At 39.9% G+C, this 22,248-nt stretch overlaps 1 protein-coding gene across 1 annotated transcript in view; it reads right to left on the reverse strand.

Annotated features, from left to right (window-relative positions):
- Positions 1–20,466, reverse strand: part of LOC145440922 (uncharacterized) — a 34,413-nt gene extending 13,947 nt beyond the window's left edge. Inside the window, exons 1-9 of the mRNA XM_080318697.1 lie at positions 20,428–20,466; positions 19,973–20,049; positions 16,665–16,803; positions 16,411–16,559; positions 16,253–16,349; positions 12,024–12,178; positions 5,089–5,324; positions 2,514–2,718; positions 256–470 (exon numbers count right to left, since the gene is read on the reverse strand). Coding sequence (XP_080174823.1) covers positions 256–470; positions 2,514–2,718; positions 5,089–5,324; positions 12,024–12,178; positions 16,253–16,349; positions 16,411–16,559; positions 16,665–16,803; positions 19,973–20,033 — 1,257 coding nt within the window. The 5' untranslated portion in view covers positions 20,034–20,049; positions 20,428–20,466. The remainder of the gene's footprint in view (positions 1–255; positions 471–2,513; positions 2,719–5,088; positions 5,325–12,023; positions 12,179–16,252; positions 16,350–16,410; positions 16,560–16,664; positions 16,804–19,972; positions 20,050–20,427) is intronic.
- Between the last annotated feature and the right edge of the window lie 1,782 nt (positions 20,467–22,248).

Raw genomic sequence — 22,248 nt, forward strand, 5'->3', positions numbered from 1 at the left:
TTGAACCAAATTGATTAAATTGATAACATTTGGCGAAATTGATTAAACTGTTATCAATCGAAAGCTACCGTGGTACTGATTGCGAAAATATAAATTTGAAGTCCCAACACCGACAATAGTTTTTTGAATTCAGCGACTTTTGTCGAGCGACTCTTTTGTGATGAAAATATATTGGACGGAATTCACCAGAAAAAAATATCCCTAATTATATATAGAGAGAGGAAGAAAATTAATGCATATTGTGTAATCACTTACCGCCGGATCTATAGTCATGCCGAGCCAAACCTCGGCGTGCGAAGTCATATTTTCAAGCGCGTCTACGATTGCGTGATAGATTTGCTCGTCGGGAATCACAGCGAGTACGGATTCACGTTCGTCACACATGACCGACGCCTCGTAGAAGTCAACGGTGTCGCGATCTTGCAATTCGATCCAGTAACATGCTCCGGAGGAATTTGCAACGCAACTAACTGAAGTAGAAAGTTAATCCTCGATAAGCGGAATGCATACGTCTGTATCTAGGGTTGCATTTGAAACAGAAATCAGTTAATGAACATGTTTAAAACATTTCCCTTGTTTAAAACATGTTTTATTGTTGTTTTTGACGTCATGAATTCTCAATTCAGGCATAGGCTACAGGTATATATATGATAATCTATTTTTCGCCAGTCAGCATGATTACATTGGTGCAGTAATATATATCCCTCTCTGGTGTTCACTTCACCATATATCGCATCTTCGCGCAATCTTCCAGTCCATGATATGGCCGGCTTCAAATCTCAAATTCACATCCCGATTCAGATTTGAGATACGTATCTACTGTTAATAAATATTGCAAACTCCGACAAATTTAATTTAGTACAGTGGAGTGGTAGTCCATGATCATCTGTGGCAAAACATCTTCCCACCTGCCTTGGCTGAGCGCAGGCTTGTAAGGTTGTAACCAAGTCGCTATCTTCCGAGTCACAAGTCAATTTAACTTTTATAGTTTTGATTCGAGTCAAGTCGATTCATTCTCGATTCAACATCAAGTCAAGTCCGAGTCCAAGTCAGATAGCAACGGGTCGAGTCCGAATCATATTGTTCACTGTTCAATATTGAATTCAAGACGGGTTCAACTCACTTCTAGTCTAGTCAACCCTGGCTGAGCGCATAATGCTCATTTGCACAGACTATGGTGCAATCCGACAAATCCCCCCAGACGTTTTCAATACGACATAAGGAGGTGAAAACGGAAATGTGAGGTAATCTTTGACTGCGCCCAGCTAAAGAGAACAACTTTTGCGTAATTGGAATTACACATCTATTCGACTATTGGTGTTCATGGCATATCGGCACCGCTTGGTCAACGTGAGTGTCGTGAGCGGGCTTGTAATTCAAATGAACATACCTCGCAGCACATGAGCGTCAATACATATTGTGACATTCTGCGGGGATTTGATTTACAGATGTGGTACTCGCAAATTGTTCCGTATATAGCCACCGGTTTTCAACTTCGCTCCCAGGTGCGTGTGTAATTCAAATGAATACTTCTCGTCGAATGACTTTCAATATAAACATTAACCGTTTATTCATTGTGTTATGCAGACATATTATGACAAGCGAGGTGATTTCCTGACGCAGAAGTCGCAGAATTGATTCTGCATGTGGCCTATCGTTTTTTAACTTCGCTACCAGGTGCATGTGACTGAATTTATGTTTTAGCAGCGGAATAGTGAACTTTGATTGATCGTAAGTGTTTTACTTTGCCCAGTGATAATATCTATACTGAAAATATTGCATTTTATGGCACTCCGCACTCCGCACTTCGGAGGATAATCATTAAGTTTAGATTTTGCACGATGTCGAACCTTTGTTTCGTATTCTCCAGGGTTGTAACCAAGTCACAAGGCTCCGAGTCACAAGTCAATCTCACTTTTATAGTTTTGACTCGAGTCAAGTCGAGTCATTTTTAATACACCACCGAGTCAAGTCCGAGTCCAATTCAGTTGGCAGAGGGTCGAGTCCGAGTCGTGGTATTATGACTCGAGTCCGGATCCAAATCATTGTGTTGACTGCTCAGTTTCTAGTTGAAGTCTTGTTAAATCCACTTTTTATAACTCTGTTTGGGGATATCGAATGGTTCGCATTTATAATGTACTTATTTTCCTCACTTTTAGCAGCTTCTGGCCGCATTTTCAAGTACCGGTACCAATAGACGAAATCCCAACAGTGTGGTTACTTTACTGTTCTTCGAAATTACAATGAAATATCGATCTTGGTCGTCTGAGTCCTGAGTCATATGACTTGGTTCGAGTCATGCGCAATGACTCGAGTCCAAGTCGAATCAATGCACAGATTGACTCGAGTCGAGTCGAGTCATTTCCGTATTTTCAGAAAATGACTCGAGTCAAGTCGAGTCATTAGAAAATCGTGACTCGAGTCATTACAACCCTGGTATCCTCCATACTTCCTATAGTTGATCTACTCCATCTTCAATTGAAGACAGAGGGACAACTGAAAACTTATAGTACCGTTGTTAGGTTTCCAGCAAACCGCCCCATTGGTCCCCTCGGAAGGTTTGCCCGGCCTCAATCCTCGGAATGATAATCCATACATATCTTCGGTCGGTGAGGCTGCCAGGTAAAGATGTCCAGAATCGTTGGTAAGGAACATGTCGGGTCCGGTTGCTGACCACCATAATTCATGGAACGAGTCTTCGGGGAAAACTTCTTTGGTCTGTTCCAAATAATGCAACATTAAATGGACGTAAAGGTTCTGGAGCTAGTAGACATGCCAGCAAATTTGCATTAACGGAAATATTATATGCTATTCACGCTTCAACATTATCGGGTGAATATTCAATAAATCGCTGATCAGCTAGCTTCGAAATGCTAAACAGACCCCTGGAAGTCAGCATGTTAGCGGTTTTCGAAATGTGAGTGCAGCAATTGCCCATTCCTGTTACTTGAAATCTCAACCTAAACGATGCTCGAGCACATTCAGTAAAGTGTGGCCGTCACCTTCAGGGTTACTCCCCCAAGAACCACTGCTATAAATATAGAGACGCCCTTTGATCAATATTTGAAGGCCTGAAAATATGTCATGAGAACAGACATGGGGTGAATACTTTATGAACGACTACAGCAAAATCGGGAAGTAGTCGATTACAATTACGATTACATTGGAAAAGTAATCACGATTACTGACGATTACATTTATTTTCTTCTTGGAACTTATCTTTGAACACATACTGGAAGACAATATAGCGATTGGGATGAGAATGCATCATGAGGGAACAACTTTCATTGTAAATGAGAAGTTATTATGCTTGTTACGTCACACTATATCCATTGCTCAACTTTATAGCTGACGATTTCTCGCACCAAACGATTTGCATTCTAGCCAGGGCCGTAACTGCCGCGCCTCTAACCCCCAATTGGGTGGGGAGCGAGCTCGAAGGGGACACAAAAATATTTCGTAAATTATTTTCGAGAGATTTAATCAACTGGAAATTTTTCTTCGCAATGTAATGTTGCTAGATATCATGATTTTGGAATGCATAACTCTGTCCTCTCAAGAAAAATGAAAAAGCATAATTTATAGAAATAGGCATTTCGGTGCCGACCTGTACAGCACCACGACACTCCAAGACATCTGCAGTTTCGGCCAAAATGCCATGCTGGATGGACGCGGCAATTAGTCCTGTTCTCCTAATCTGAGTCCCACAATACAAAAGTCACTCGTGGAACCCACAGACAGAGATGACATTTTGTGAGCGCATCTCACGATAGTTTTTCTTTGGATTTGGCCCGCCAGAAATTTGCTTGATCACCCTATCGGGGGCCCGAGACCAACGTTTATGGGGGAGGGGGACGAAGTGCCGTTACTGTCCTCATTCTAGCTACGAGTCACGCTAACATGGTGTATAAGCAAATGGCTATTGCGGCAGATCGAAATGTGCAGTAAAGAATGGTGAAATAACGATTGGTGCACGTTTAAGTAGGATCATATATGAGAATAAGATAAACTGAACACCAAGACCTGCCTACAATCCACTTGATACAGATGTTGCTAGCTGCAAACGGCGAAGAACGGCTTAATATGATTTATATCAGCAGCAGTTGTTTTTAATGCTTCGGTGTGGAAATCATAATGCTCCATTTGACGAGTACAACATTTCAAATCTTAGTCCGGTGTACGCACATGGGCGTAGGCCTACTGTTCGCCAAGCAGCAACGGTCAAACTGCGTTTAACAAAACATATCCTAACATCGATAATTACGTTCTATTTGAAACTGGGCAGGGTGGTGACTATCATCCTGCTGAGAGGTACTGGCGTCTGGAGTGTATTGATGACCTGATATACGACATGGCAGGTATTCTCACATTCACACTACTTATATCTACTACATGTGAATCTGCTATCTATTTACTAGCCTAAATGTGTGGATAATTCGTTACGCAATGGAATAGCCAATACTTGTGACGTAATAAGGAGCCGTGGCGTTTGAAAATCCGACGTTTCTGCTATCAATAACCTGGTGTAATATCGTACTCTTCATTGTTCACGAATGTTCAGTTTATATCATGGTCCTTGTGCAAATAAAAAGTAATCGCTCTTTCACGTAGAAATCGATTAGGTATGTGAAATAGTCGATTACGATTACGATTACGATTACTTCGCATTTTTTTCGAATGTAATCGATTACGATTATTTGAAAATGCTGTAATCCTCGTAATCGATTACGATTACTAATCATGATTACTCCATGTCTGCTTGAGAATACCCCACAAACATTCCGGCAATATTGCGTCACCTATCAGGGCTACTGTGCGGTTGATCTATTTAAAATTGCTTATATTGTACGTTTCTTTGTTTTGTAAAGTAGATAGTGCCCAAGTGGAATTATCATACTACTTACTCTAGTGCTTGAGGTCAATCATACCTGCTACTGGCTTTGTGAAAAATCGCTCAACAGTGGTTTACCACAGCAATTAATTTGGAATCTTATACTTCGATTTTGGCCAGGTTTCCGGCGTATAGTCAAATTCATCGACCAATACTAATGGTAGATCAGCGTATATACACACATACAAATAACTTACTGTGGTATTTATGGTCATTCCAAGCCATAACTCGACATAAGAATTATTTGCCACGATGTAATCAGTCAAGGCGTAGTGAGTTAATTCATCGGGAATCACGGCAAGGACGGACCCGTACTCGCCACAGATGCTTTGTGCTTCCGTAAAGTTCACGGACCAATTGTCGCGTATTTCGATCCAATAGCATCCTCCGTCAAGAGTGTATTTACAGTCATCGCTTATCAAAACAGGAAGGCCTGGAGGACAGAAGTTCGAACATCTTATTGTCGGAAAAGTAGCCTATTTCCTAAGCATGTAAGCATATTTACTATGTGCACGTGCAACACAATGAATGCAGATTTGCCAATTATTTTGTTACGATAGTTTTCGATGCTTTCCTACATTCTGCAATAATCAGTGCATCGTTTAGCTATTCTCTTGCAACGCTCTCTGACGCCGCCTGAGATAGGCTACCTGTCGGACTTCGGTCACGTGAATAATTGGGCATGGCAACGATCGGACTAGTTGGCAAGCTACTCTGCCGCAAAGTCCGATATGTTTACAATCGGAAACTAAGATTTAAAAGGAGAGCAGTACCATAAGAACGCCAGCACGGAAGGAGAGAAGAGTAGCCCCAAATCTTAGCTATATACGAAACTATATGGTTGCATTTGAAATAAGAGGTATAATATAACCCTTTCTAACATCATACAGTTCAGCCTTAGGACGGATCGCACCAAATATAGTCATAGTAAGGGAAACTTGTGAAAATCTGTGAACTATATTGTTACCAAACAATTTCTTCACCAATATGTTTGTTAAGGTGTGTAATAACATGTGTTAAAATGTTGAAGTTCAACTCTTGTGGGAAACCCCCGCAAAAAGCTGTTAAATTTGACGAATTGAAAAAAAATTTTAAAAAAAATTAAAAAATATTTATCGCCCATAAGTAACTTAGGACGTGTTTAATAATGGTTTTCCATGATTCTCAATTGATTGTTAACACTTATAATTTACTGCAGGCTCTGATTTGTGAATTTGACGAATTAAAAAATAAATAAATAAATAAAATAAAAAAAATTTATCGCCCATAAGTAACTTAGGACGCGTTTAATAATGGTTTTCCATGATTCTCAATTGATTGTTAACACTTATAATTCACTACAGGCTCTGCTTTGTGAAAAACGCCACACCCACTTTTATATTCATGCACAAAATCGCCTTCATTTCGCATAGCTATGTTCACTGAAGAGGTAGCCTATTTCACATGCACAATATCAGACATTTCAACAGGCATCGCCTATGCCTATAGGGTCTTTATATACTTTACATACTCCACAGACTGAAATGCACGTGACCTCATTCTTCTTGCAGCTGTATAATCCGTTGTTGCAATCTTTATGACAACTATAGCTTCTGAACTGCAATAGCTCATCAGGTTCATATCTATGCACGCCTATTGTCCATCCGTAATCGCCGGGGTTCGGAGACAAGTTCTGTAAACGAATCAAATCGCAGGTCTGCAGGTACAGGGCTGTGGAGTCGGAGTCGGAGTCGGTGGAGTCGGAGTCGGGGTAATTTTCGCTTGATGGAGTCGGAGTCGGAGTCGGAGTCGTGAAAACTATAATAGCTGGAGTCGGAGTCGGAGTCGGAGTCGGTGGGAAAATACCGACTGAAGTCGGAGTCGGAGTTTGTGAGAATGACCCTGACTTCGACTCCGACTCCGACTCCAACTTCTCTATCATGAAAACATTTGCTTTCAAAGAATTTTCAATATAATTTTCATGTACCACCAATCACTGTTATTAATAACCATACATAACAGATCAGGTGCGGCCAGCCCGTGGCACGCAGGCCAAATTTGGCACAGGAGAAGGTTAGGTGTGGCCTGCGAGGTAATTGTCGAAATTATTTTATGACATCAGGTACAATTGCAAGGCCAACCAAAATTTGATTAGCATGACCACGAAATTTGATGATGACTAAAACAACAGTTCTGACGCATTGACGTATCCAGGGGTCAGTCACATTTTTCCCAGATCTTCGTATATGACCATGAAGTAGAATATTTCATAGCAGATTTATTTGACTTGAAATTTTTCTCGGTACTTCGCATGATTCATTGTCACTAGATTTCTTGCATTCAGTATTTGAGCCCCCTTCTGAAAATTATAAATACATAATATTCACAGAATTGAGTCAAACTATTCGCAATTGGGAGATAACGTGTCGTCCAACATGCGGCTTCGCTTGTGCACTCGCAGCGAGATCGTCGACAAAACATTTGCACAAAATGATATAGACATGTTCACTGATACCGTCGATTTTGCTATGTCTAAACGTCGAATAATCCAGTCCTTGCCAAATGAGTAGTAGTGCCAGTAGTATACAGATGCGACCCCCAATGTATGTTAGCGACATATTTATTGATATAGCCTAATTCAGTCGTTATCTTGCAAAAAAATTTCGCGCTTCGCGCGACCATGGCCTGATTGCGCACTGCACTGTTGCATGACATATTGTAATCAATTTAGAGCGTATTAATATAAGTCCTGTTTGTAATATAACCTAATTCGGCTCGCTCCTATCGACGAAAAAAAAAGGTTATCAACATTCCAGTTGCCCGCGCAAAGGTTCGTAAATCTCAGGTGTCCCTTTCGCCGAAAAAGTTGCCCACCCCTGATATAGATAAAATTAGACATTACTTGCAAATTACAACTCAGTTGTAGAGGGGAAGAAAATCGCAAGATGAGCTTTCGCGATGCAGTCAAAATTGATGCAATTTTTGGAATTATACCATGATACTGTGACGGAGCAAATGCATCGGCTGGTTTTGTAAAATTGTAAAAATGATGTAAATATGACCAAACGATGCTTCCCACTTGACAAAATTAAAAATATTTGTAATGTATCTTAGCTGTTTGGGTCGAACAAATGATTAAGAAAGACTGCAAGTCCCAATCCTTGAATACTTGATTAAGTACATGTAGACTAGACATAGGCTATGGTCTTGACTACTTAACTAAATTCCATTTATGACCAAAGGCTATTAGTAGTAAGAGTGTGTGCACTTGTAATCAGGATAGTGTGCAATGACAAAATTAGTAAGTTCAATCTCTTTATTAGTTGCTGACTCATACACAAGAGCTACACTTGGATTTTTTATCTACATTTTTACTATGGCCTACAAGATTGGATATCTGCCATATTTGGATGATTCATACATTTCAGGATATTAGATAGTCCATGTTATAAAAACTTGAAAAAGGAAGTGTATTTAGCAAATCTTTCTTTCATGTTAATTGCATAGTGGATAATTCGAGCTGTGCCACAATGAAACAATTTAGCATGCCACCGTTAATCATATGTTTGCATATGTTTAATGGTTGTATGATAGTCATTCAACCGACAATGTGGCATATAATTTTCGAAGTAAATTGGTAATAATGCTGGAGTCGGAGTCGGGAGTCGGAGTCGGAGTCGGTACGTTTAAAGACCCAGGAGTCGGAGTCGGAGCCGGAGTCGGTGGTAAAATTTACCGACTCCACAGCCCTGTGCAGGTACTCGCGGAGTGAACGTTATGAAGCTGCACCCTCTGTTAGAGGTAGTGTCTCCGGTTTTATCACTCCTGTCGCTGTCTTCTTCTAGAACATGTTGTATGTTTTGGTGAACTGCTGTAACCATCAAAGACCACAATGACATTATGAAAGCAAACTTCAATGAGTCAATGTGAATGCTTTACTCGTAAACCTTAGGACATTTTCTTTGCGATGACAGGGCTTTTACCCAGGGTTGTAACCAACTCATAAGGCTCCGAGTCATAATTCAATCTCAATTTTATAGTTTTGACTCGAGTCAAGTCGATTCATTTTCAATTCACCACCGAGTCAAGTCCGAGTCCAAGTCAGCGAGCAGAGGGTTGAGTCCGAGCCATGGTATTATTGCTCGAGTCCGACTCCAAGTCATTGTGTTGACACTGCTCAGTTTCCAGTTAAAGCCATGTTAAATCCGCTTTTTTTATAATTCTGTTCGGTGATATCGAATGACATGACATGACAACCATGGTCGGCGTCACTGACTTTTCATCCAGGTTGATCTGCATTGCCAATGGCCATCCTAAATTCAGCTGCTCCCTCAGTATTTCGACTACGTCATCAACCGTATACTTGTGGATCCAGTTGAGAAATACATGAGCATTGAGCAACCCCTTTTATCCATCGCTGACGAATGGCTTCATTTCTTCAAACCATTTTAGGACAAGTTCAATGGCCCCTGCATCTCGCTTAATCTGTGTCTTGGTAAGCTCTCTGTGAACGGGTAGCCTACATGTCTGCTGACGTCCTCATCCATTCGCCGGTTGACAACTGACAGATGACTGAGAGTTGGCACCCAACATCTGTGGCCAGAAAAGCTGTTGCCCATTTTTCCTCTGCGGGTTCACCAATGTGGTTCCCGTGCGCGGCAGACGTTCTAAAACTGGGGGTGGGTGTCGTGGAAGCATCTGAAGGAAGACGCGAAGCCGCCTGAGAGAAATTATTTTCTTGAACTCGGAATGAGTTTAATTTGTGCTGAAACCTCCAGTTTCAACAATGGAAATAATCCTAATTAGGCCTTTCAATTTGAATTGTCATAATTCCGCCGTACCATCCACACACTGATGCTAGATTTTGAGGGATACCGAACCTTGCACTAATCAGAAGATGTCCCTGAATGAAGTGTAACTGGTGAATGCGTGTTGCTGCCATTGGATTTTGATTTAGGTTGTGGTCAGGTCCGTTCGAGCTAAGATTTAGTGGGGTAATAGAAGGGGTTAGGCACCAAAATCGCTAACATATCTATGTGCTACATGTTATCATTGCACATGGTTATGTTTAATAAATTATTCAACTGCAACTACATATTTGAGAAGTGTCTCAACAGCCATAAATACCTCCCGCGCCACCAAACAATGCATTGGGGTTGCAAACATTGGTTGCTCTTTTTAATACTTTTCGATATGACGATAAGAGGGGGGGGCGAAATTATTTTATCAAGGGGCGTGCCGAAAAAAGTTTGAGAACCGCTGATGATGGCCTGCAGGTGTGAAGCATCTTGGTAACAATGCAGTACAGATTCCCATTGTGGTCTGCGAGTCACTCGGTTCTGATAAAGACATTGGGCATATCTACCATGGAGTGGTACTCCACCTAGAGTGCAGGTGTTCTCCCTCTTTTTGCGAATCGATTGAACGTTTCTTCAAACATTCGCTCAAATACTCGCAATACTGGGTCACAGTGTCTGGCTCCCATTTCCCCACCAGTCACCTTTTCCATGAAGGACTTCATGTCACCACGCTTACCCTCAGTTAAGGCAATTTCTATGGTATGTTGATAGATTGCTGCATCGACGAGGAGGTGAGGAGGGACTGCCTTGTCAAAACATCCTCCCTCCATGATGTGGAGGGTTGTTGTGCTTCCAGCATAGATCAACTGGATCACATCTAGTAGCCCAGAATATTCCATGTTGTCACCAATCGGTCCAAGATAAGATTTCAATAGGTGAAAACCACTCAACCTTGGAATGACTGGTAAATTTGTCTGCTTCATTATATATATAGCCTTCAGTCGAATCGGAAGATCGACGGTCACCATAGCTACCCCAACGCGCTGTGTGCACTGTTTAGGACTGGCGAAGAAGGTTTTGAGGTCATCAGAGTCTTCTTCAATAACTGGAAGGAACTCGATCTGTGCGCGCTGTTTTGCATCATTACCATTGATTCTCTTAATCCAGCCATTCCAGTTGGAATGTTGAAACTCAAGATCGTTGGCTTTATTAACCCAAACCTTTGCTCATAGTGTGTTACCTGGATAGATGAGCGTCTGATCCAATCTGATGCATATGCCAAGGATCAGAAATTATGGTGAAACAGCGACGAACCATTCAGTAACAATTGACAATGAACTCACACAAGGCCGTGCTGGATTCATAGCCGTTTTTTACTTCGGTACATTTGCGTCCATGTTATAGAACGGAATGATACAGAAAATACCGTTTTAGACCTTGCTGCATGGCTTAGAACTGTATTTAAGGAATTACTGAACTGGCTTTAAGCATATATATGAGTGTGTTACCCAGTATTACAGTATACAGAATTTGTTGAATCGTTCGGTATCGAATTACTGAACGGTGTACTTATGACAAGATAACTATGCCCTCAGTGCCATACTTTTACATGTATTTCCACAAAACAGCCTGTAGTAAAATGTAAATTTTAACAATCAATTGAGAAACATGAAAAACCATTATTAAACCCATCCTTGGTTACTTATAGCCGATAAAAAAAAATTCAAATTTTTTTAAAATTTTTTTTAATTTTTTCAAAGTTGTCAAATTTAACAGCTTTTTTTCTGGGTTTCCCACAAGAGTTGAACTTCAACATTTTAACACATGTTATAAGAGACCTTGACAGACATATTGGTGAAGAAATTGTTTGGTAACAATATAGTTCACAGATTTGTGAAATATTTCATAAAATGCCCTCACTATCAACATATGCGGTATAGAATGGTAGGAACCCTCGAAATCGCAGTCGACTCAACAGTTACCGCCGAGCGTTAAAATGCTGCGTAACGATGAATAGTATTGGTTTGAAACATTTTTGGTTCGTTTAAGACAGGGATTGGAAACCATTACGTCAAAGAAGTCATATTGTCCCTATATTTTCAATTGTCAATACAAATATCGACAGTGACGTCACAATTGGATATTCGCGACGTCATCGCAAAAAGAGCAAAAAGCAACAACAGAAAACATATTTCAAAACAAGGGCCATGTTTATACATGTTTGTTTTAAATTGATATTTGATTTAAATTTAATTACATCTGCTGACAACTGTTCCGCTACATAAGTATCAGAAATAAAATCGGCAGACAGCGGGTAAACACGAGCTAAATTCGCCGTTTGAAAGAATCCCTACTTGAGACCGTTGTAGAGGCCGTTGTCGGATTCTGTGTAGGCGACTTCGCTGTTGTGATTGTTGTTGCTGATGATGCAGTGGTCGAGCTTTCGTACCAATCAGCTGATGCAGTTGTGTGCGTGTCCGGACGTGCAGTGGTTGAGTCTTCACACCGTCTGAAGAAAATTTAATACAGTTGACATAAGTTTATATAGAAAGAGCGTGTGTCGTAGACGCTACTGCCACTGCATTCTCGTTATGGCCATTTTCACCTAGATCCGTATACCATGGCATCAGTGGACTGGGCACTGGGCACTCATTTCCAGTTCCTCAATCGGTCACCTGTGGGGTCCAGTAACTACGATAGACGCAACATATAAAATGCCAGCTTTAGCTTGGCAGCATTAACGCTGAGCAGCAGTACTACGATCCGAAAGATATTGCAATGATGTTGTGAAATATCCCTGGCAGAACAGATAATTCGATATCGAATATCAAATCAAACTCAAAATTATTTTTCCAAAGAGAGAGGTTATTGACATATCAAATCATCCCGCATCATCGGAGTGATCCTAATTAATACCACCAAACTATCTAGATACCACAAGGCAAATAGATGATGGGTTTCGGGCAGATTTGGACAACTGTAAAATTCTCGACTTTCCCAAGAATTATCGCTACACAGTTTTTTAAATTCGACTATTAGAATTAGAATTAGAATTATAGAGAGTTTTTTTTCAAATTGGATTAGAATTATAACTATACCTACAGTTTTTCCCACATTAGAATAAAATTATAATTATAGCTACATAGTTGTTTTTCCTGGTTAGACTGGAACTAGAATTAGAATTATGACAGCAGTTTTTTCCACATTAGACTAAAAGTTGAGTTACACCTACACATCTTTACCGCATAAGATTACAATTATAATTATAGCTACACGATTTTTTCGAAATTGGATTAGAATTAGAATTAGCATTACTGAAATCGCGAAAACTTCGACATTGGATGAAGTTTTGTTCATATCAAAGCAGATTCCATTCTCATAAGTACGGCGATTTTTTTTGACATGTCCAAACTTGTCAAAATTTTGTCAAAATTGTAGCGTTGGGTCAAAATTTGTCAAATTGTTTAAAACATTTTTGGCTTCTTATTTTCGTTTGTATCGTAGATTTTGCACTGTCGGGGAATTATCATTTGATATTTTACAGCTTGTAGCCTACTATAGCTATATAGGCCTACCGTTGTCTGTTCATTGCGAATCATAAACGGTCAAATAAAACAAATAAGTAGACATGGTCAACGTATACCGCAATATCCTAACTGAAGAAAGACTTCTTGGGCATTGCATCATTCTTATATTGAGAAGCGCATGATGGAAAATTGTGATGTAGACAACATTGTCAGAATGAAGCAACTCGGTGTGTCACTAGCAGTGTACACACAACTTAAGTGTTGTCAGCCAACAACTGCTGCTGTTGAACGTTCTTTCTACATTCTTGGCAAGCTTCTTAGTAAGGACATACACTTTCTACCCAAGAATGTAGGAAAGTATCTCTATAGTTGTACTACAACAAATTTTAATTATTTCTACCAAAATACGTATATTGTAACTGCTGGAATTCTCCATAGGACCAGATTTCGTTAAAATACTATTTTTCATGTAAAAATTTGTCTGTTTCTGAGCCAAAAACGTTTTTCTCAGGCCAAACTACTTCGTTAGGACAGCCAGTTCAAACCAGAAATGAAGATAGGTGGTACAATTTCAACATTATGTGGGAAAACACCTAATTTGCATACGTTAGGTCAAAATTTGGTCAAAATTCTGATATTTAGGTCAAATTGTTCCTTTTCTTAGGTCAAAAAAATCGCCCTACTAATAAGCATGAGAATAGCAAATGTCTGCACAGCATGCTTGGCAACGAAAACTTTCAAAAATCATTTTAGAATAAGGTAATCGGGCTTTCGCTTTAATTATTAGTCTAATTTGACATAGTTTAGGGTTACCATATTCTGGAAATCTGAAAAGAGGACACTTTTACCAACTCCGTGGTCGGTTGACTAAAAAAAAGGTCAACTTTCGGGGTCAACTCCAGAAATACAGTTTTTTTCATTCACACTTTACGTTGCTTGACTAAAAAAAGTCAACCTACTGGCCCAGCGCACGAATTAGCCGCCGGAGCGTTACTTCAGTGCTGTTTTACTGTATCTCACTCCAATTTTAACCTATAATTCAACAAAATTCTCAAGAAAGAGGACAAAATCTCAAAAAAGAGAACATTTGGGCGTCCTCCGGGGACACTTTCAGAAAAGTAGAAAAGGAGGACAAATCCTCTTAAAAGAAGACGTATAGTAAGTAGGGTTATGACTTGAAAAAAAATCGCCTGTAGCAGGAATTAATGAACATTTCGGTGTTAATTAATAAAATTATAATCATTTTGTTCAAATCGAAAAAAATGTCCCGCACAAACCAACTTCAATCTACGACACTGGTCAGCATACAGAAAACATTTACAATTGAAAGGTATTCTTTGCTACAAATTTAATTTTCAGATACATGTCCTCTTGAACTTCTGGTAAAGTTCGTCCATCAATTAGACTTCCCTTTCTGTCATTATGTTAGTGCCAGAGACATCTACAACGGACATATCCGACTTCAAATGGGGTTTTAAGCCACTTTATCGCTGCAGGACATTCGAGCGCAAAGATAGCTGCTAATAATCTTTGGTATATTCTAGAGCCCGACCGATATTGGATTTTTGGGTCGATAGCGATAAAACCGATATCTCACACCTTGACCTATGACCCCAATAGATGCAGCCGATACTCAAAAGAAGTTGGTTGTATGCATAAGCACAGTTTCAAATCTTCAGAGCATTTATTTGAACATCTTTACAGCCATTGTTATACTTGAACATGAAATAAACTAGAAAGGCTGTATCGCGACACCTGTAAAGTGTAAGCTATATCAAATATATCAATATTTTAGGTCTAGCGGTCAAAGATTATTGTTTACTGACATTCTACCGCCATGTTGTGACGTCACCGAAATTGACGATGATTATTCAGCTCCAATGCCGATACCGATAATTCTTTGAAAGTGTTATATCGTCCCGATATTATCGGCGAACAGAAAATCCGTCGGGTTCTAGTATATTCCGTCTTTAGACACCTGGTTAGAATACCAGACTTCCTGACACGAATTTGCGATGAATAAGCATGATATCTCCCGAGTTACTCTCCATCTGGAGAATTAAAAGTACGCAATAATGGCCCTTGAGCTCCATCTCGCATTGCGTAGAGATGGAAGTTTATGCCATATGATTAGTGCTAATCTACTATTTTCTTTGAAAGAGCGGCATGCTCTTCACAGCTCATAGATAAGCCTAAAATAATCCCTCCGTCCTCGGTTTTCTAATATTCTCATTTGAAATTCTGGCTTGGTGGATTGTACCAAGTTTTCGTAGTGTTTTACCACACCATCTCCAAATTTGTAGTTGAGAGTTAGATTTGTTGAAGACGTTGGATTGAAGAACTCTGATATATGCTTTAAGAATCGATAATAGGATGTTGACAACCAATATGTTGTGGTTTATGAAAACCCTTGCTCATCATTGCATCTTGCAGTTTCACAACGACGCCATTCCACCATCCAGTATGAGCAGAGGCTGCGTCACATATGATATGACATTTTCAAATTTTCCTATCCATCACATTTCCCTAATCGGTTTTCTAGACCACTGAAAATATCTTGAGTTGTTCTACTTTCGCCTTTTCGAACACCGAGTTTGATTTGTGTCAGAAAACTGAAATTATACGATATATATAGTCTACATCTAAAATCGAAATTGATGAATATTTAATAATTATTTAATTTTGACTGTAGACAAGGGCATGATAGGATTAATTTAATCTGGGCAATCACAATTTACCAAAATACTGTTTTAAATCTTCGCGATTGGAAATGTGTCAGTTAAATTCGAATCAGTCGCTATATATATTATAAAGTCTGTATCTACAAAAGAAAGCCTACCCTTTGTACAGTAAAAACTGGAAAAATTTTGTGCGTGAGCTTTTTGTTTAAACAGTGTTAAGTTTCGTGAATTTTGCAATCAGGACACACAAGTTCATCATTTGTGACTACAGGACATACAAAATTTTAATTTTTTTCAAGTCATAACCGTCGGTAACCCTAAGATAATTGCTCAATGCCCATCTAGTTGCCCAAGTTTCGGTTATTGCGGGTATACCTTTCTTTGCCACAACTGCCGAGTGTTTTATAGAAGGCCATGATATCTTTGTGGGCGACAAGATATTCCCGTGAAATTCTCCGCAGAACCGATTGATCTGAATGTATTCTGAGGTTGTATGTCACACGATATCTATTGCCGCGCCTCTATATATTCGCCTCTATATCTCCCATCCGCGCAGAATGTGAGGTAACACGAAAATGAATCCCACTCGTACACGCGTTCCGATTCGTCCACGCATCTGACATCGGAGAAATCCGGGCAACGGAATATTGACGTCCATTCGTAGTTCTTATTACGAAGGTTACTGAAGAAGAACAATTATGAGGCATGGTGTATGACCTTCAAAGATTCTAATTAGCGGTGATGATGGCTCAAAATAATTACGCAACAATATTCGAGACCATCTCACCATTCCCGTTCGAGAACTCTCTTCCAGTCAGCGAGTGTGTTTCTGTAGTCCAATAGTGCGCAATTCCAATCCATAACCAAGTCGGCATGGCTGGATCTCACGCTCAGAATTGGGCATACCATGCGTGTGCTACTTCCGTCTTAATACATAAACTGGTGGTTTACATTTGAGATGACTCACTTCTATATGCTTTCAAAACAAAATCTTACGAGGATAATGGCGAATGGTATCCTAGTTAAATCCCCTGCAGTAAGGCAGGAACTCTTTAGCGCCCACTAGTGGACTTTACAATGTGGTATGAACACATTGTCAGTCAATATGATGTCACACTAGCACTAGCTTCTCCTATCGAATGTATATAGTACAGAAGTGGAGTGAAGCATAGGTTTTGATTTTGGCCATCTCTAATATTAGCTCTAGTGGTTGACTGGTGACTGGGTCTGCAACAGATTTCTAGGCGGACCGGGAGAAACAGTTTGGGGATCAAAGTCTCTACCTTCGAGTCACATGTCATCTCGAGTCATTGCACATTTTGACTCGAGTCAAGTCACTTGATTTTCAAAGATGACTCAAGTCAAGTCAAGTTTGATAAAATCTCTCAAGAAATCGGGACACAATTTGTAAATTCAAATTGCACGTCGACGGCCACCAACACATACTAATTGAATTACGTGTCCACGGCCGCATAAATTTCCTTCTACGGCCGCAATTTGGCCACCCCTGAATGCTCCGATCACTGCGTTTGCGATCAATTTATTTGTGATGTAGCAATGGAGGCTCGGTAAAACGCACCATCATTAAGTCCTTGATTAGCAATGCAAACTTATCCAAGATACAGCGATTTAGTCGACATCGATTACTGGATGACTTGAAATTGACTCGTAAATTTTGCTTCGAGTCCAGAGTCAACCTGCATTTCTGAAGCGTCGTGTCAGTCAAGTCAAGTCAAGCCATATTTCCAAAGTGACTCGAGTCAAGTCGAGTCATACGAAAAAGGTGACTCGAGTCATCCCAACACTGGGATGAAATCTTCTGTTGGACCTAATCCGGTCCGCCGGTTGTGTGTTTGACAGCCCTGCTATACTGATAAGTCAGCGCGGTTATCTAGTTGTGTGTTGTAAGTGCAACCAGGTCCGAAACAACATTTTATTTCAGGCCACTTCCGCCCCAAAAATCACTAATCGTAGACCCACGACGGGGTAATCGATGCGACTTCTTGCGGGCTTATTATGTGCATCTGCCTGTTAAATTTCGTGAAGTTCTGTCAATATTATTGGTCCTTCCATATAGTACTATAAAATACACCACCGCGAGCTCATTTGAAAATGTTCCGCAGTCCAGCTCAAAAAATGATAGGCCGATTAATAAAAAAAGTCTGCGTGCCCACACTTACTGAAGCTGATGACGTCCAACATCTTCGCGATCACCAGAATAAAGGCAAACGACCCCCGGTTTAGAACAGCGGTCTTTGACTAAACTAAAGCAACCAAACGGCCTTAACCAACTCTAGGAATATACTGTTATCTTATAATTGCGAATACAATTACACTTATTTCAGTAAATGATGGTCATTTTTATTTGTTTTGATTGTTATTTTTGCGAGGGCGGTGCGTGGTGCGCATATTAATATCAATATACGTTGTATTAAGTCGGAAAATTTGCTTAAAAATTATATTATTGATGTTGATTTACTTCAAGCCTTCAAAATTCCGGACATTTAGGCATATTTTAGAATTTCCTCTAGAACGCAGGTTTTACAGTGAAATTCCGGGCATGTCCGTTAAATTCCAGACGTATGGCAACGCTACAATACGCTATATCACCACTGACGATGGTTTCCGTCCACTTATAACAATACAAGGGACAACCAAACTCTGAAATTCTGAGAAGCATTTGGGAAGCTGTTGGTCAAAAATATGCCATCACCGGCAATGAGACCGGGATATGGAAGGGTCACTATACGCTCTATATTAAGGTAATGTTAAAAGCGTGAAAAAAAAACTTTTGGCATCAGCCATTTTCCCCAGAAAACTACGGTATTTAAGCTGCAACTAAAACATTTTCACGAGTGTTCGTATCGAAGAAGGGATGGCGTGTGACATACTATAGTCCACCCTCAAGATTACCGGACCACGACCGACCTTTCGATCGCGCCTTCCGTGACATGCCACCTTATTTTGTCGCTTGCTTTTTATATTATCTTCTTTTTATACGTTTCATTCAGTGTGCATACCTCCTCTTTACATCGCCTAGGCCAAGGTGTGTGTTTGATTTCAAAGACTACTCCCCAGGGCGTTTCGACAACTTCCTATTTTCTTCATTGTATCGCAATTTTGTGGTGTATTGAACTGATAAAAATTGCTAATAAACCGAACCGAAACATCGTGAGGTTGGAGATTTATGAAGTACAACAGCGACACTCGTGAAAATATTCTAGCTTCATTTCGAATACGGTGACTTCCTGAGAATAATTATTGATGCTAAACAGTTTTTCACACTTTCAAATTCAATTTGAGACCGGACATTTCTTCGATTGCAGTGCCCTTTAGCGCCTGGCCGAAAGTGATGGCCATATTTCAATCAACACCATCATAAAATGGTGCTGAACAGAGACATTACGTAAGTTGCTGACTTTATTTTAGTCACCAGCTTACCAAATCTTGTATTCAGTGTACTCAAAATGCGAGGGGCGGCGAACTATGTTTCCCTTTCCGATAGTACCGCGAGGTCAGAAAGGTGAGAACCACTCCTGTAGGATATACTATATTCACAACATGTGTAAGCTAAACACAACTTTAAAGTATACGGCAGGAGTCAGCAATCCCTGGCTCGCGTACCAATTGTTGATCATTTTTAATGGCACGTCAAATGATTTGTTGCGACATATTATATTATATTATGTTTGTTGCAAAAAAATGAAAAGTGAAACAGAAGTTTTCAAAATGGAAGATCATGCATGATTCCCTCCCATCAAATGTTGAAGTTCATGTAACCCTGGAACATTAAAAGTGGAAGTTGATTTCACAAAACCAAGCACTGAAAATCAATGTTCGATGTTATACTATAATCGTCGGTGTAGGAATGTAAATGCCGCACCATCACAACCACTGCCATAACCGGCTCCGTTGTCAGTTTCAGAAAAGTGGTTAGTTATAATATTGCTTGCTTGAGATGATAAAAATAAAAAAGCTTGGCACGCCAGTCTGTAATATTTTGCCATTGACATATTGTGGCACGCTGCATGAACATAAAGGTTGCCGACCCCGTCTACAGTTTTCGTCAGAACACAAATTTTATAAATCACTTACTTTTCACGAAGTATAACAATAAAAGCAAGGTCTTCATGAGCAGCATTTTCTCACTTTCCATCACATACGTTAAATTTCTGAATACATAAAGTGTTATGTTATAGTTTCAGAGGGAATGCTAACAACTATATTCTGTACGTACAAAGGTCTGATATTTATATGAATCTACTGATTGGTCGCATCCAGCACTATTATAGATTCCCAACGGGTAGTACATTTAAATGAGGTAGCATAAAATGAACCGAAGCTTTTTGTCATAAAGCACAAATGTCTCAGTCAATTGCTTTCTGACTTTACTTGTTCTATGTCTGTCGCCATCCAAAAATATCTGCCATTGCTATATGAGTTGCTTTCCCAATGCCTGTACTGTAAAATTGTTAATTGTGCACAAGTAGCCTACAAGTGAAAACTTAATTTATTATCCTACCGCTAAACCATAAAACGGTTTTACTTACTCCGAGACTATTTATATGGAAAACCAAATGCTTGTCATGCATCAACGATACAGAATGGCGAGCTCCTTTTTAAATATCATTCTTTCTACTGCGTACCATGATTTCTGCATATGTCAGAAGAGAACTGTAGAAAACGAGAGTAGGGAAAGGTGTCTGTAATTATATACAAAGCCCGCGTAGCCTATTTGTAACAATCCTGGGTAATTTAATGATCTATTCCAGTACTATTATGTGTTTTGCACGGTTTAGGTGACTTGTATTGTGGTATGTCCCGTTCTTCTCGTCCGCATCGATGAATTTGAGGTAATAGATCTTGGATATTTGCAATGGAATACTTTTGTAGTGTTTAATCTGTGATCTATTCCTGTCGTAAGAGGTTTTTACACGGTCGAGATGTCTTCCGTGCATTTCGTCCGCACGAATGCATTCAAGTTAAAGAACCAAGATCATATCAATGATGATTGTAAGAAACCAGTGATATTCATAGATATCCTTGAAAGAAACAGAAGATGAGGCGACTTATGAGTTTGCGCGGACACTCCCGCTGAGAAAAAGGTGAGTAGATGTCCTGTCCATATATAGCAATGTTTTTTAACCTCGTCGCAACCCAAGCGGCTATTTGAATTTTGAAGGGGGCGGAAACGTTCAGGGGGCGATAAGGGGCGCTGGGCTCAGGGGACAGTATGAGGGTCCTGAAGAAAAATGGCGTCGCAGTGGAGGGTGCAGTAGGAACATATGATTATTGATTATATAGCAATAGTTCTATATATCCCCGAGTTCTCATTGCAAATTAACATTCGGCAAAAGCTGTCACATCTCGAAATTTTTCGTCGCGCTTCGCGCGAAATATATGCCGCCTATGTTGTCAACGTGTTTCCATGTATGCAGTGGTTTATTATAATTCATGGAAATTTAATTTGGCGTACTTTTAGATCGCCAAATCTCCGTTAAAAACTCCCATCTCGCTACCTCGGGTTATTATCCACAAAATGTTTCGAACTATAGTTTATCCCGCTGCGAACAGCCGAAATTGAAGAAAGAGGCACTGCGTCAATTATAAGAGTGGGAGTCAGAGCCTTTTGTACATTGAAGATGCCTTGAAGCTTTTGGGTCAAAATGATTTACTAAATATATCTGTATTTGAGAGCTACAAAATTAATTCGTCAGAATATTTCTTCATCGTATCATAAATGATGATACTGCTAAGTGTTGTGACCCGCAACCTCACATGAACGTTATATAATATAGATTGCTTTGTTTGGAATACATTCATGTAGAAGTTAATCGACCAGATGATAGAAGCCCGTACCCGATGGTTGTTAAAACAACCTTGATTTGACCCCGAATATAGCACATACACTCATCATAGCGTCAATAAGTCGACTGATCCTTGGGCGAAATTCAAGCTATTTCTAATAGCGAAGTCCCAATCCGAAAAGACCGACCGGAAGTCGAACTCTTACCCCTTGTTTTACTACCGTCCTTAAAATATGGGGGGGGGAGCCAGACCCAGGCAATTTTTGAAACGGAGCGCTGCAGGAAAAGGGTTAAGAACCACTGATATATAGTATGCAGCTATTTGCCTGAATCTGTCAGCTCTCACCGAAGGACTACCTCAACAACAGATATACTTATCAGTAGCTTTTCGGATCACAAGCCTATTATTTAATCCATGGATATTACTATCAGTGGCTGAATTTGTTATCCCGACCAGAAGACAGTTGAATACGAGCCATTCTATATCACTCGAACAGAGTTGAAAAAGTGGGCTGAACCGGATTGAACTCAAAACTGAACGGTAAACACAATGACTTGGACTCT

The sequence above is a fragment of the Botryllus schlosseri genome, chromosome 6 (assembly GCF_051294905.1).
Source record: "Botryllus schlosseri isolate E-star chromosome 6, Bs_hap1, whole genome shotgun sequence".
Classification (NCBI taxonomy): domain Eukaryota; kingdom Metazoa; phylum Chordata; class Ascidiacea; order Stolidobranchia; family Styelidae; genus Botryllus; species Botryllus schlosseri.